The sequence below is a fragment of the Balaenoptera physalus genome, assembly GCF_965194825.1.
Source record: "Balaenoptera physalus genome assembly, chromosome: 13".
NCBI classification, from domain to species: Eukaryota; Metazoa; Chordata; class Mammalia; order Artiodactyla; family Balaenopteridae; genus Balaenoptera; species Balaenoptera physalus.
In genome coordinates this window covers 93,339,972-93,356,342 of record NC_138892.1, presented here as the reverse complement: position 1 = coordinate 93,356,342, position 16,371 = coordinate 93,339,972, and the positions used below count along the sequence as shown (strand labels likewise).

At 35.4% G+C, this 16,371-nt stretch overlaps 1 protein-coding gene across 2 annotated transcripts in view; it reads left to right on the top strand.

The window, feature by feature from the left end:
• PIK3C2G (phosphatidylinositol-4-phosphate 3-kinase catalytic subunit type 2 gamma) overlaps positions 1-16,371 on the top strand; it is a 398,571-nt gene that overhangs the window by 337,250 nt on the left and 44,950 nt on the right. For both annotated transcript variants that reach the window (XM_082421031.1, XM_082421032.1), the window contains one exon: positions 2,607-2,682. In XM_082421031.1, the coding sequence (XP_082277157.1) occupies positions 2,607-2,682 (76 nt within the window). The remainder of the gene's footprint in view (positions 1-2,606; positions 2,683-16,371) is intronic.

Sequence of the window (16,371 nt, the reverse complement as noted above, 5' to 3'; positions counted from 1 at the left end):
GAAGGAAGAAATGGATAAGTGAGATATTTAGGAGGTGAAATTAATAAGACTTATCATTTAACTTTTTGTGTGGGGTAGGGAGAATGGAGAGTCCAAAACGATATACCTTATTTTGAGCCTGGATACAGGAAGAAGTAGCAAATCGAGGGGAAAGAAAATGCATGTAGTTGTGTAGTTTGGGGGTTTTAATTATCTTTAGGTCAAAGAAGCCAATAAAAAGACATTTTGATGTAGAAGGCTGAGACTCAAGACATAGATCTGAGATAAAGGTCTAGATTTGTGCATCATTATAGAAGCCACCAAAAGGGATAACATCACATGGAAAGAACGTGTTAGAGTAATGAGAGAGATGGGCCTAGAAGTGAGGGATGCTAGAACTTAAGTTATAAGCAAAAGGAAAAGGAGCCTGAGAAAAGTCTAAGAAGAGATGGCAGGACAAATGGAAGAAAAACTGGGAGAACTTACTATCAAGAAAGCAAGTGAAAGAGAACTTTTCACTAAAAATGGAGTAGCTATATAAGGGCCAAGAAAATCTCCATTGGATTTAGGGGAAAAAATGACCTTAAAAAAGAGAAATGACGGTAAGAGCATTTTCAGAGGACGATTAATGACAGAAACCTGAGTGTGATAGATCATAAAGTGAGTGGAAGTTGAAGAAGAGGAACCAGTGTGAGTGCTGACAACTCTTCCCATAAGTTTGTGTCAAAGAGGAGATAAATAATAGGACTCGAAAGGAGCACTAGTGACAAGACATTATTTTTGTGTGAGTGTACTTTGTGTGGTTTGACTCATCTGTTTGTTAGTTGTTAAAATGGAGAGAGTTGGCCATACTTGATATTGGAGGGAGGGAGGGAGTGAGGGAGGAAGGAAGGAAGGAAGGAAGGAAGAAAGGAAGGAAGAAAGAAAGGAAAAGAAGGAAGGGAAGGAGAAAGAAAGAAGGAAGGAAGGATGGAAAGAAAGAGAGAAAGAGGGAGGGAGGAAGGGAGGAAGAAAAAGACACTATAGATTGGGATATTCTACAAGGTTCTTGAGGAGGAAGGAATAGAATCTAGGACACAGAAAGACGTGATCAGCATTGGATGATGTCTTAGTTTGCTAGGGCTGCCATAGCAAAGTACCACAAACTGGGTGATGTAAACAACAGAAGTGCGTTGTCTCACAGTTCTGGAAGCTGGAAGTCTGAAATCAAGGTGTCGACAGGGTTGGTTCCTTCTGACTGCTCTGAGGAAGAGTCTATTTCAGGCCTCTGTCCATGGCTTACAGATGGTAGATGGCCATCTCTTCCCTATGTCTCTTCACATCATCTTTGCTACATGAATGTGTCTAAATTTTCCCTTTTTATATTGGATTAGAGGTCCACCCTCCACCAGTATGACCTCATCCTAACTTAACTAATTACATCTGCGATTACCCTATTTCCAAATAAGATCACATTCTGAGCTACTGTGGGTTAGCACTTCAACATATAAATTTTCGGAGGGTAGAATTCAACTTATAATAGATGAGAAGAGAGACACTTCTTCCCGTGTAGCAGGAAAAAAAGAGAGAAAGTGGCTTTGTGCAGCTGTAGATTTTGTAGCAGGAAATATAGGAGTTTCCATCTGCCTTTTATTTTCTCTAGAGTGGAGACAAAATCATCAGCAAAGAAGGAGTCAGAGTTGGAAGTTTAAGTTTCTTGAAGAGGTTTTAAAGAGCCATTGCACAGAATGAAGGCTAACTGGGTAGAATGTCAGGCAGCTTTGCAGGTACTATGGCATCAGCTTATGATAGTCAAAAGAAATAATCAATTATTTAGTGGTGCCCTTCAGATAATAATATAGGAAGGGCTGCTTTGGTCATATAATGGCTTAAAACAAAATGTGTGTCAGTGTCACTAAGGAAAAGTTATTCTGATTCACCAGTTAGCCCATTTATTTGGAGCCCAGGTTAAATGTCAGTTTGTTTGTGACAATCTCAGTTTAAAAGAGACACACACTCACTTCTTTGTTCTAAAATTAAACAGAACTAGAATTTCTATTAAAGCATTCAATACAATCTGTTTCCTCCACTAGATTGTGTTCTAAAGAGAGGGGTCACCTTTTGCATCTTTCTGTTTCTAAATATCCCCTAACATTCCTCTATGGCATTGGTGTAGCCGGTAATTAGTGAGCATTTCTAGAATTGAACCTTGAGGAGTAATGGGTTTTCACTGAGTACCTGTGTCCTACTGAGAGTAATTTTTCTTCAAAAGCTTTGTCCAATGGTACACATTTTCTAGAAAAAGGAGGTGTGAGATTCATGCATAATTGTAAAGTTCAAGAATGTAAACATTATGGTGAGCTCTAAAAGCAGAGCACACCTGAGCCTCTTAAAGAAATATAAAATAACCAGATATCTAATCTCATGAAAGTTAAGTTTAACTTAGGGTAAAGTTATAGCATTAACTTAATAAACTTCCCAGTATATATTTTTCTATTTATGGAATCTGTAAATATAGATATATCTATAAATAAAACAGGTATCTATAAACATTATATATTAGGGTCAATGTTTTTAAATACTAGGGAACAGGAACAATAAATAAATGTAAGATATGAAAAAATATTTAATTTTGCCTTATTTTTCAGAGTGATTGTGTACTTAGTTTTTTCCTCTCTGAGCCTGTGGAACAAACAATGGAAGAATCATCACCTGTGGACCTAGGCAAGTAATTTTATCATTATTTCTATGTACAATTATTGTTTCAATATAATTGTACAAAAAATCATAACTATATTTTTTTATTTTTCAAATTAAAATCTCTTTTTAAGAATAAGGCCTTAAGAGTCTTTTCTAACCACTTCAAAATCTTTTTAACTCCTCAGAATATGTCTATCAAGTTAAATTAAACCCGGATATATTTGTCCAATTATAATAACTACATGGTATCACACTATTAACTCATTTCAATTCATTGTGCATTGAGATGGAATTGCATTTCAGAGGCAGAAGTCCTGTTTTCCCCTGCAGGTAATTCTTACAGTTTACTCAACATATTTGGAAGCAACAAAAATAAATATTAGGCAATAATAATGATCATGAGTTATCTGGCAGTTTCACTCTTATCTTTTAAAGCTCAATAATTATTCCACCTCCCTCATGAAGTCTTCTTTTATTACCAGGATCCCAAACTAGACCAGCACAATTATCCACCCTATTCTCTGCCAAATGTATGTTAATTCTAATTAATTTTTCTATCATCTCTCCTAGATTGGCAGAGACTCTTTTTGAATGTCCTATCAATCTTTTTTTTTTTTTTGACATTTTAAAATATTATTTACTTTTTTGAGGGCCTAGGTTTAATTCCATGCTTGGGGATGGGTCTTTACCCATTTGTTCATCTCCATTTTTGCTTAAGTTATCTGTAGTTTTCTCTTATGTGAAGCCAAGAGCATCTCAGCCGTTAAAATATTAGAATGTCCTATCAATCTTAAGCATTCGTAATATAATTCCATTGCCAGTGGCCATCTAATACTGATATTGGTTTTTATCTCACATAAAATTTGCAAACCCATAATTTGCTAGGGCTCACCCCCCTTTCCTTTGCAACTCCCAGTCTGAGTTTTATCCACCTTCCGATTCTCTGCCTTTAAGATTAAGCCCATCTGCTCATTACCTCTGCCTGTATCTGACATCCTAGATATTTAACCCTCAGGTGTACAGTTCTGTACAGCCAAGTCAGGTCTTATAGTGTGACTGTTTATTGTTATATATTTATTTCTGTGTCTGCCTTGTTTCTCCTGTTAGACTGAGAGTAACTTTAAATCAAGGACTCACTTCCCTACTATGCATTGCTCTATACTAATAAATCCTAATTTAATATATGAGAATTGTACCACTTTTATTCCCCACATTTTACTCGTGTAACGTTACTCTCTAAGTTGCTTTATATAGCCAAACCATAAACAATATGGTAAGGTAATTTCTTACATTTTATAGCATGTATCTAAAGAAAAATGATGCCCACAATATAAAATATTTTTATTGTCATAATTTACAAATTATACAACAAATATCTTTTTTTAAAAAATAGTATTTGCTGGGGAGATTTTTATAATCAATATTTATAAACTTGCCTTAAACAGATTAAAAAAACCAATAATAATAAAGTTGCCAATTTCTAGAGATGTCAAACTTTAAGAAAAAGCTACTAGATTGCCCTCTATTTTGTCATTAAATGCCTTAAAGAAAATTCTTTCTCTGTGTTTCAAAAAGTAAACTGTAGATCACTATCAAGTTTTTAAATTTGGTGATTGTTATAAGGTGTTTTAAAATACATACACACAAAAAATTTAGGATTCTTATTGAAAAAACTAAAATGGTTGCTTGAGAATTCTTTTTTGTCTGGTTTGCTTATATCTTACTACATCATACAATACTCAGGATTTGTTTCGTCAGTGGTAATGAGCAAAAGATTTGATTCTCAATATTTTTAAATACAGGCTGCCTATGAAATACAGCTTGTTATCTTAAAACAACAGAACACACCTCCTAAATCATTCTAACACACCTTCTAAATCATTCTAACTCACCTTCTAAATCATTCTAACACACCTTCTAAATCATTACAACAAACAAGGATTAGCAGGAAGTTGTTCCTTCTTGTATTCTTTAAATTATTTCCTCTTTCATACTTATGAATTCTTAATGTTAATACTTTTGTCACAGAATATCAGTTGATTCTAAACAAGAAGCACAATATTATTTTAAGCATAATTCTTGTCAACTAGTTGAAACTTTGAGCTTATGTTGTTAAATGATTAGAGGATAAAATTATTCAAGTGTATTAAAATAATGGTTTAAATAGGATGACCTTAAGCAAAAATCCCAGACTTTACCATTTTACTACCGCAACTAATGAATTGAGAGTGGATTCTGGACACCTATGTATCTAGGCACATGACTTATAAAGATCATATTAGAAATCATTTGTAGTCCTGCATCTGGGAGATACTCATATTCCTTTGCCTTTACTCACTAACTAAATGTGCCTCGGTAGAACAACAGAAGAATTTATCTTTTTCAAGTGCCAGCCAATCACTTCTCTCCTCTACTTAACACTTTTCCTTGGCTTCTCATTGCCTTTAGGCAGGGGCAACATCATGGGCTTGTAACCTATGCAGTCACACAAAGCACAGTGCTTAGAACAATTCTGCTGTCACTATACTGAAATTCTTAATAATTTCTGTAAAAAGGGCTCTGAATTTTCATTTTGCATTTTTATTTCACTGAGCCCCACAAATTATATAGCTGGCCCAGCTCTTTGGAAAAAGACCAAAATCCTCCTGATGCATCTCAGCAGAATCTGGCACCCACCAATTTCCCTTTCCAGTCTATCAGGTCCTTCCCCATCTTGATTCCTGTCTTTTTCCAATTCTTCAACTAGGACAAGATCCTCAGTACCTCACAGATTCAACTTTCTCTGCCTAGATCACTTGACTCCTATTCCACCTTCCCCATCATTTTATTTTTTTAATAAGGAAGTTTTTGCTATTTGTCACATATTTATTTATTTATTTATTTATTTAAATTTATTTATTTATTTATATTTTGGCTGCGTTGGGTCTTCGTTGCTGTGCATGGACTTTCTCTAGTTGCAGCAAGCAGGAGCTACTCTTCGTTGTAGTGCACGGGCTTCTCATTGCGGTGGCTTCTCTTGTTGCAGAGCAGGGGCTCTAGGTGCACGAACTTCAGTAGCTGTGGCACGCAGGCTCAGTATTTGTGGCTCGCGGCCTCTAGAGCGCAGGTTCAGTAGTTGTGGCGCACAGGCTTAGTTGCTCCCCAGCATGTGGGATCTTCCAGGACCAGGGCTCAAACCCGTGTCCCCTGCACTGGCAGGCAGATTCTTAAGCACTGCGCCACCAGGGAAGTCCTCCCCATCATTTTAACATCTTTATTGGAGTATAATTGCTTTACAATGGTGTGTTAGTTTCTGTTGTATAACAAAGTGAATCAGCTATAGGTGTACATATATCCCCATACCTCCTCCCTCTTGTGTCTCCCACCCACCCTCCCTATCCCACCCCTCTACGTAGACACAAAGCAACAGGCTGATCTCCCTGTGCTATGCGGCTGCTTCCCACGAGCTATCTATTTAATATTTGATAGTGTATATATGTCCATGCCACTGTTTCATTTCATCCCAGCTTACCCTTCCCCCTCCCTGTGTCCTCAAGTCCATTCTCTACATCTGCGTCTTTATTCTTGTCCTGCCCCTAGGTTCTTCAGAACCATTTTTGGTTTTTTTTTTTTTAGATTCCATATATATGTGTTAGCATATGGTATTTGTTTTTCTCTTTCTGACTTACTTCACTCTGTATGCCAGTCTCTAGGTCCATCCAACTCATTACAAATAACTCAATTTCATTTCTTTTTGTGGCTGAGTAATATTCCATTGTATATATGTGCCACATCTTCTTTATCCATTCATCTGTTGGTGGACACTTAGGTTGCTTCCATGTCCTGGCTATTGTAAATAGGGCTGCAATGAACATTGTGGTACATGACTCTTTTTGAATTATGGTTTTCTCAGGGTATATGCCCAGTAGTGGGTTTGCTGGGTTATATGGTAGTTCTATTTTTAGTTTTATAAGGAACCTGCAAACTGTTCTCCATAGGGGCTGTATCAATTTACATTCCCACCAACAGTGCAAGAGGGTTCCCTTTTCTCCACACCCTCTCCAGCATTTATTGTTTGTAGATTTTTTGATGATGGTCATTCTGACTGGTGTGAGGTGATACCTCATTGTAGTTTTGATTTACATTTCTCTAATGATTAGTGATGTTGAACATCCTTTCATGTGTTTGTTGGCAATATGTATATCTTCTCTGGAGAAATGTCTCTTTAGGTCTTCTGCCCATTTTTGGATTGGGTTGGTTTTTTTTTTTTGATATTGAGCTGCATGAGCTGCTTGCATATTTTGGAGATTAATCCTTTGTCAGTTGCTTCATTCCCAAATATTTTCTCCCATTCTGAGGGTTGTCTTTTCATCTTGTTAATGGGTCCCTTTGCTGTACAAAAGCTTTTAAGTTTCATTAAGTCCCATTTGTTTATTTTTGTTTTTATTTCCATTTCTCTAGGAGGTGGATCAGAAAGGATCTTGTTGTGATTTATGTCATAGAGTGTTCTGCCTATGTTTTCCTCTAAGAGTTTGATAGTGTCTGGCCTTACATTTAGGTCTTTAATCCATTTTGAGTTTATTTTTGTGTATGGTGTTAGGGAGTGTTTTAATTTCATTCTTTTACATGTAGCTGTCCAGTTTTCCCAGCACCACTTATTGAAGAGGCTGTCTTTTCTGCATTGTATATTCTTGCCTCCTTTATCAAAGATAAGGTGACCATATGTATGTGGGTTTATCTCTGGGCTTTGTATCCTGTTCCATTGATCTATATTTCTGTTTTTTGTGCCAGTACCATACTGTCTTGATTAGTGTAGCTTTGTAGTATAGTCTGAAGTCAGGGACCCTGATTCCTCCAGCTCCATTTTTCTTTCTCAAGATTGCTTTGCCTATTCAGGGTCTTTTGTGTTTCCACACAAATTGTGAAATTTTTTGTTCTAGTTCTGTGACAAATGCCATTGATAATTTGATAGGGATTGCACTGAATCTGTAGATTGCTTTGGATAGTATAGTCATTTTCACAATGTTGATTCTTCCAATCCAAGAACATCCCCATCATTTTTTGCATCCTTCAGATCTCATCTCAATTGTCTTTGCTATATAGTCCTATAATGTTTTTTCCTCAAAATATGTATTGCAATGATAACTATGTCGTGTGCTTCTTTGTAGGCTAAAAATCCATGAACACATAATCCATGTCTTTATGGCTCAACATTGTAACCCCAGTGCATAGCAGTGCCTGGCCTTCTCTGCGTGCTCATAAAGAATTACTGAGCAAATAACTGATGATAGAAAGAACAATAATGCGAGATATGTTAATATTCTCTGTCAAGGTAGCTTGCCATTTTTTTAAAAAGGACAAGAGAGAAGAAATCAAAACCCAAATTTAGCTACTTCACTCACCATTTTATGTGGAAAAGCCCTGGCACAAGGAATTCAGTGCTTCCCAACCACTAGAATTCTCTTGAACTATCACCTGGAAAAAAAATCTATAAGTTACTGCATTAAATATTACAGACACTACACCCAACCAGGGCACTAACCAGAAAGTTGATAGATTTTATCTTTATATTCTTTAATGACAGACTGTTTAAACTCCCCACAAATTAATATTGCCCTCATGCCAAACAATACGTCCAGAAAAATAAAAATTATCCACCAGTACACAACTCTGACACACAGAAGATTGATTTTTGTCAAGATATAGAAACAATGTCATAGGTAATGGAGTAGAACATGATCAAAGACAACAGTTGCCAGTGTTAAGAGGATGAATTAATGAGCTTGTTTAGACTCCATTGATAATTACAAATGATGGCAAACAGGAGTTTTCAATCATTACCTCACATCACTACCTCTCCTTTGAGATGTTAATTTAAAAGGGAGCTTGAAGCCATGCAGTCTCCATGGCAGGGTCTCTCTGGTTAATGTTCTGGCTACTTGCTGTGGCAAAGCCCAGACCAATTATCTGTAGGTTGAAGTATCTTATCCAGGTTTTCAATTTAAATTTTAATGATATGGAAGGACAAGAGGTGAAGGGTTAGGACTACTTGGAAATAAATGCTTGTATTAAGTTGTTTTTCAAATTTTCAACTGAAAGCTTTAAAATATGCATTTTGCTATACTATATCATATAATCTCATGTTTTTAATTAGAAGATTATTTTAGATTTTTACTTGTGGCTGATCTGAGAAGGAAAAGATGGAAAAAAGATGAGAGTTAGAGGACTTTCTCTAATTACCCCATGTCTAATAGCTGGTGTCAAAAGAAATCACTTAAAATCTAACAAATCAAGCAATAAAAAAATCTTAGCATATGTAATATTAGTGTTAGAGAAACACTGAGAAAGATCACAACATTGAATATATCAATAATTGGGTGGTAGATCAAAGTAGATGAGAAAGATTATGCACACTAATTTTATCTTTGTTTCTATTAGGAAACAAATATTGTGAAAAGAATATTAAATAAAAGTAACCACTAGAACAAAAATTAAAACTTCCCTAAGTATCATAAGTACATAAAAATAAAAACAAATTACTTTGTGAAAGACTTTCTTTAAAAACAAAAATGTTCTATTTCTTTAATAACTTAAAACAATAAGAACAAAGAGAAAACATATCTATTATATCAATAAGTATAAATAGGGTTAACTCATCTATTAAGAATATTCCAATTGGAGTGAAAGTGAAAAGCGTAACTCTAATGTAAAAACACACTTAAAAGAAATCACTTTAAAGTGATCTTAAAAGATTGAAAATTAAAATAAAGGCATAGGTATATTAGGCAATGCAAGGACATGGAAACCGGAAGCCACAGTCTTATATAAAAAAGGCAGAATTTAGTCCAAGAAGCCTTGAATTAAACAGGAATGGAACTTAACTATAACAAGTACAATTCTCAATAAAGATATAAGCAGTTAGGACAACATATCAAATATGACAGCAACATGTATAAAACAGAAATTATGGAACATACAAGGAGAAACACACAAAAACAAACTAGTAATAGGATATTCTAATTTGCTTCCCTTGATTTATGAAAGACTGAGTAGAAAAACATAAGTGACACATAGAAAAACTAAATAGTAAAATTAATAAGGCAAATTTTGTTAATTTGTGTCAAACATTTTATCCTAAAAATAGAGAATATATCTTCTTTTTAAGTGCCCATGGAACATTCATGAAAAGAGGTTATATATTAGGTCAGAAAGGAAATTTCAATATATCCTCAAAAGTAGAAATAGTATGACATATTCTCTAATCATGAGACAATACAGTGAGAAATCAATGGAAAAATTCAGAAAGCTAAATGGTACTTAAATTTGGAGACATAAAAAATTAAGCTCTCTTGAACATCTCTTGGGTCAAAAGGACTTATAAATCAAAATTGCAAAATTTCCAAAGAAGGGCAGTAATGAAATACCACATCTCAGAAACCATGAGAGAAAGATAAAGCAATGCTCAGAGGGAAATTGGAACAAGAGGCACAAAACAAACTAAAGGATGACAAAAAGAAAAACATGGACAAAGATAAAAGTAGATTTATGATTTAGAACACATAAAACAGCAGATTAAATAAATCTGGAAGTTAAAAGTAAACAATAAAATAAATAAGCCACTAGCTAATCTAATCAAAAGAATGGAGGCAAATGCAAATACACGAAATACAAAAGGAGAAGCAAGAAGTAACCATAGAAAGAGATGAAATTGAAGAGTAGTACCAGACTCTGTTCAACTTTACAAAAATAAATTTGTAAATGTCTGAAATAGGCAGTGTTCTAGGAAAACCCAATTTACCCCAGAAAAGATCAAATTAGATAGAATAAATAGAAAAAGTTTCAAAAAGCAACCTTTAAAACAGTACCAAGTTCCGATGATTTCCAGAGGGACTATGCCAAACTTTTAAAAAGCAGATAATTCCACTGTTAGTTAAACAATTCCAAAACAGAGAAAAGTTAGGAAAATTTTCTGTATTACTTTTATGAAGCAAATAAAGTAGTTATGCCAGTAGCTTCAAGGATTACAAGGATTGCAAAAAAAAAAAAAAAAAAGGAATCACAGGTTAACCTCACTTCTGAATATAATGGAAAACTCTAAATAAAATATTAGCCAAAATAATCCATCAGCACACTAAAGGAATATAATTCACCATGACCATAAATGCCAGAACATTTCAATGCTGGTAATGCACATAGTATATAATACACATTATCATATTAATAGATTTAAGGAGAAAATAGCATCGTCATCATTATAGACACTGAAAAGGTTTTTGATAAATTTCAATAAACTTTCCTGATAAAACACTCAAATAAAAATAAATGGGTAATGCCTTAACAGGAGAAAATGTATCTATCTTGGCTATCCAAAGCCCACATAAGGAATGCAGAGAAATAGTGGAAAACTATTTCCACTAGAGTATAAAATAAGGCACTATGCCCTTGAGCATCACGATTACATTACATTGTACTGAAAGTATTAGCCAACATGTGATTCCTCCGTCCCCTCTTTTGAAGGTCTTTGCTCTAAATTTGCCTTCTCAATGAGAAGTACCCTGATCATCCCATCTAATATTGCAATCTGCCTCGTATTCTGGAAGCTCCCAGTGCCTTCATCCTGTTGTGTTTTTTTCCTTATCATTAATCATATTCAGCATATTATAAATTCTACTTATTTATTTTGTTTATTGCTTTTTTTACATCTCCCCCAATACTATAGAATTGCCAAGAGAGGGATTTTGTCTAATATGTTCCAAAGGCCTAGAACAGTGCCTTGTCCATAATAGGTCAATAAATATCTGTGAACTGACTAAGCTATTTTAAATAGAAAGAAAATTAGAAGCATGAACTTTGGCAAAGAGAAGACAAAACTAATTACTGTTTGCCAGTAATATGATCACATACCTAGAAAAATGAGAATCAACTAAAAATCTATCACAAATGATGAAATTCAACAAAGGTATCAGGTACCAACTTCATATATAGATATCTATTGCATATATATATATATATATATATATATATATATTATATTGTTACATATACGTAATAACTAGTTAGAATATATAATAGAAGAAAGACCCCCATTACAATGGCAGCAAAAAAACCCCCAGAAAACCAAAACAAAACAACAACAAAAAAAACCCTAGGAATAAATTTAACAGGAAAAGTGCCATACCAAATGAAGAAAACTTTAAACACTATTGAAAGATGCCTTGAACAAATGGAAAGACATAGCATACTTTTGGTAGGAAGATTCAACATCATAAAGATGTCAGATATTTCCAATTTAATTTTGAAATATAAAATTTTAAACTACAAACAGATTTAAGTATTTTTTATTGAAGTATAGTTGATTTAAAATATTATATTAGTTTCATGTGATGGCATAATGGTTCAATATTTTTATAGATTATACTCCATTAAAAGTTATTACAAGATAATGGCTTTAAGTCCCTGAGCTATATAACATATCTTTGTTGCTTCTCTGTTTTATACATAATAGTTTGTATCTCTTATCCCGTACTCCTATCTTGCCCCTCCCCTTTTCCCCCTCCCCACTGGTAACCACCAGTTTATTTTCTGTATCTGTGAGTCTGTTTCTGTTTTGCTATATACATTCTTTTGTTTTACTTTTTAGACTCCACATATGAGTGGTATCATACAATATTTGTCTTTATCTGACATTTCACTAAGTATAATATTGTCTATGTCCATCCATCTTGCTGCAAATGGCAGAATTTCATTCATTTTATGGCTGAGTAGTATTCCATTGTGTGTGTATGTGTGTGTGTGTGTGTATATATATATATATATATATACACCACATCTTCTTTATCTTCTTTATCCATTCATATGTTGATGGACAGTTGAGTTGCTTCCATGTGTTGGCTCACGTACTACTGCCAAGAACATTGGGGTGCATGTATCTTTTTGAATTAGTGTTTTTGTTTTCTCTGGTTATATACCCAGGAGTGGAATACTGGATCATATGATAGTTCCATTTTCAGTTTTTTGATGAATCTCCACAGTTTGCCATAGTGGCTGCACCAATTTATGTTCCCACCGACAGTGTATGAGGGTTCCCTTTTCTCCATGTCCTTGCCAACATTTATTATTTGTAGACCTTTTGATGATAGCCATTCTCTCAGGTGTGAGGTGATGATATCTCATTGTGGTTTTAATTTGCATATCTCTAATGATTAATGATGTTGAGCATCTTTTCATGTGCGTGTTTGCCATCTGTGTGTCTTCTTTGGAAAAATGTCTATTCAGACCTTCTGCCCATTTTTTAATCAGGTTGTTTGTTTTTTTGATGTTGAGTTGTATGAGCTGTTTATATTATTTTGGGTATTAACCCCTTATCAGTCATATCATTTGCAAATATTTTCTCCCATTCAGTAGGCTGCCTTTTCGTTCTGTCAATGGTTTCCTTTGCTGTGCAAAAGCTTTTAAGTTTAATTAGGTCCCATTTGTTTATTTTATTTCTTTTGGCTTAGGAAACAGATCCAAAAAAATACTACTACACTTTATGTCAAAGAGTGTTCTACCTACGTTCTCTTCTATGAGATACATTGTTTCACATCTTACATTTAGGGGTTTAATCCATTTTGAGTTTATTTTTGTATATGATGTGAGGAAATGTTCTAATCTCATTCTTTAACATGTATCTGTCCAGTTTTCCCAGCACCACTTATTGAAGAGAATGTCTTCTCTCCATTGTATATTCTTGCTTCCTTTGTCCTGGATTAATTGATCACAGGTGCATGGATTTATTTCTAAGCTCTCTATCCTGTTCCATTGATCTATGTGCCTGTTTTTGTGCCACTACCATGCTGTTTTCATTACTGTAGTTTTGCAGTATAGTCTGAAGTCAGGAAGTATGATTCCTCTAGCCTTGTTCTTTTTTCTCAAGATTGCTTTAGCAATTCAGGGTCTGTTGGGGTTCCATATGAATTTTAGGATTATTTGTTCTAGTGCTGGGGAAAATGTCATGGGTGTTTTAATAAGGATCACATTAAATCTCTAGATTGCTTTGGATAGTACAGCCATTGTAACAATATTAATTCTTCCAATCCAAGAGCATGAGGTATCTTTCCACTTCTTTGTATCACCTTCAATTTCCTTCATCAGTGTTTTATAGTTTTCAGAGTATAGGTCTTTCACCTCCTTGGTTAACCTTATTCCTAGGCGTTTGATTCTTTTTGATGCAACTGTAAATGGGATTTGTTTTTTTTTACTTTCATAGTTCATTTTTACTATATAGAAAAAGAACAGATTTCTGTATATTAATCTTATATCCTGCAACTTTGCTGGATTCCTTTATTAATTCTAATAGTTTTTGGCTGTAGACTTTGGGTTTTTCTATATAAAGTATCATATTATCTGCAAATAGTGACAGATGTACTTCTTCCCTTCCAACTTGGATGTCTCATTTCTTTTTCTTGTCTGATTGCTGTGTCTAGGGCTTCCAACACTATGTTAAATAGAAGTGGTGAGAGTGTCTTGTTCCTGATTTTAGAAGAAAAGTTTTCAGCTTTTCACCATTGAGTATGATGTTACTTGTGGGTTTGTCATAAATGGACTTTATTATGTTGAGATATGTTCCCTCTCTACCCACTTTGATGAAAGTTTTATCATGAATTGATGTTGAATTTTGTGAAATGTTTTTTCTGCATCTATTAAGATGCTCATGTGATTATTATCCTTCCTTTTGTTAATGTGGTGTATCACATTGATTGATTTGTGAATGTTGAACCATCTTTGTATCCCTGGAATAAATCCAACTTGATCGTGGTGTATCATCCTTTTCATAGATTGTTGGATTCACTTTCCTAGTATTTTGTTGATTTTTGCATCTACAGTCATCAAAGAAATTGGCCTGTAATTTTCTTTTATTGTAGTGTCCTTGTCTGGTTTTCATATCAGGGTAATGGTGGCCTCATAGAATGAATTTGGGAGTTTTCTGTCCTCTTCAATTTTTTGGAATAGTTTGAGAAAGATAGGTAGTAGTTGTTCTTTATATGTTTTGTAGAATTCCCCTGTGAAGCCATCCGGGACTTTTGTTTTCTGGGAGATTTTTAATTACAAATTCAATTTCACTGCAGTGATTGGTTTGTTCAAATTGTCTGTTTTTCTTGATTCAGTCTTGACAGGTTGTATGTTTCTAGAAATTTGTCCATTTCTTCTAAGTTATCCAATTAGTTGGCATATGACTGTTGGTAGTATTTTCTTATGATTTTTTAAAAATCTGTGGTATCAGTTGTTATTTCTCTTCTTTTCTTATTTTGTTTATTTGGGTACTCCCTCTTTCCTTCTTGGTGAGCCTGGATAAATGTTTATCAATTTTGTTTATCTTTTAAAAAAACTAAATCTTGGTTTCATTGATCACTTATGCTTTCTTCTGTATCACTTAATCTGCTCTTCATTCCTTCTAGTGTGTTTTTTAATTTAAGCTATTGAATTCTTCATTTCTGATTTTTTTAAAAATATTTTCTAGTTACTTGTTAAAATTTTCACTGTGTACATGTATTCTTTACCCTAATTCAATTAACATTTTTATTGCCAATGCTTTGAATTCTTTATCTAGTAAATTGTTTATTTCTGTTTCATCATTTGTTTCTTCAACCGTTTTCTCTTGCTGTTTCAATTGAGAGCAGTTCCTTTGCCTTTTCATTTGCTTAACTTTCTCTGCCTCTATGAATTTAGATGAAACAGTTACCTGTTGCAGTCTTGAAGGGGTGTTCCTATATGGGAACATCCCTAAACATACTGTATGTGCCCAGTGCCTTTAGTGGGAGAGCTGGATTTGACATGGATGCAAATCACATCTTTCCTCAGGGTGTGCTGACAGCTACCACCTTGGTAGAGGGTGGGGCTCGAAATGGAGGGTCTTAGAGCTGGAGTCGAGTGTGAAAAAAAATTACAGTTGCCTTTAAGTGTGGGTTTTCCCCTAGCCCCACACTGGAACCCTTGCCCCAGAGTGAGGGAATGTTGAAGCAAGGGGGTCCACGCAGGCTGTCAGCTTGTGTCGGCCACAGCAGAGGTCCTAGCTGTCTCTGCTGCACTGCCTGTGCAGGCACCTGCAATTTTTTTCCCTCACTCAGCTCAGGTGCAGCCTTAGGTGCAAGTCTTCGTCATCCTTCTCAATCAGTCACTGTCACCAGCCTCCACCACCCTCCTTTCCACTGTGGAGCCACAGCACAGGACAGGCAGGGCCTGCGTGGACTCTCAACATGTACCAGGGCATGAGCTGTGGTGGAGTGGCTGCTCTCAGAGATCTGGGCTGCTTGTGATGTGCTTCTTGAGGAAGCACAAATGATGGCCTCTGCCATTCCACCCAGGCTTGCCCAAGCTCTGGGTAGTCTCTGTATCCCTCAGTTGTGTCTTATCCCCAGTATTGGTTGCCCCAGATCGAATACCACATGATGATGTGAAGTGAATGGGTCTGGAGTGTTCACTCAACATGGGCTGGGGCATGCACCAAGGTGGTTGCAGGAAACCCAGCAAGCACTAGATCTTTCTGCCCTTCCTGGGGTCAAGCCAGCATGCATGTGCTCCTCAGGAGCAGAATTCAGGCTTCTCACAGCTCCCCTGTTAGTTCCAGTGGTCCTCCAACCAGCCAAGGGGGCGCTTCTCCCCTGTATAGGATCCCAGGACTGTGGTGCCCAATCTGGCTCTCACTGCTCACTCCCAAGGGCAGGTGTCTGCCCAAGAATCCTCCCTGTTCCTCTG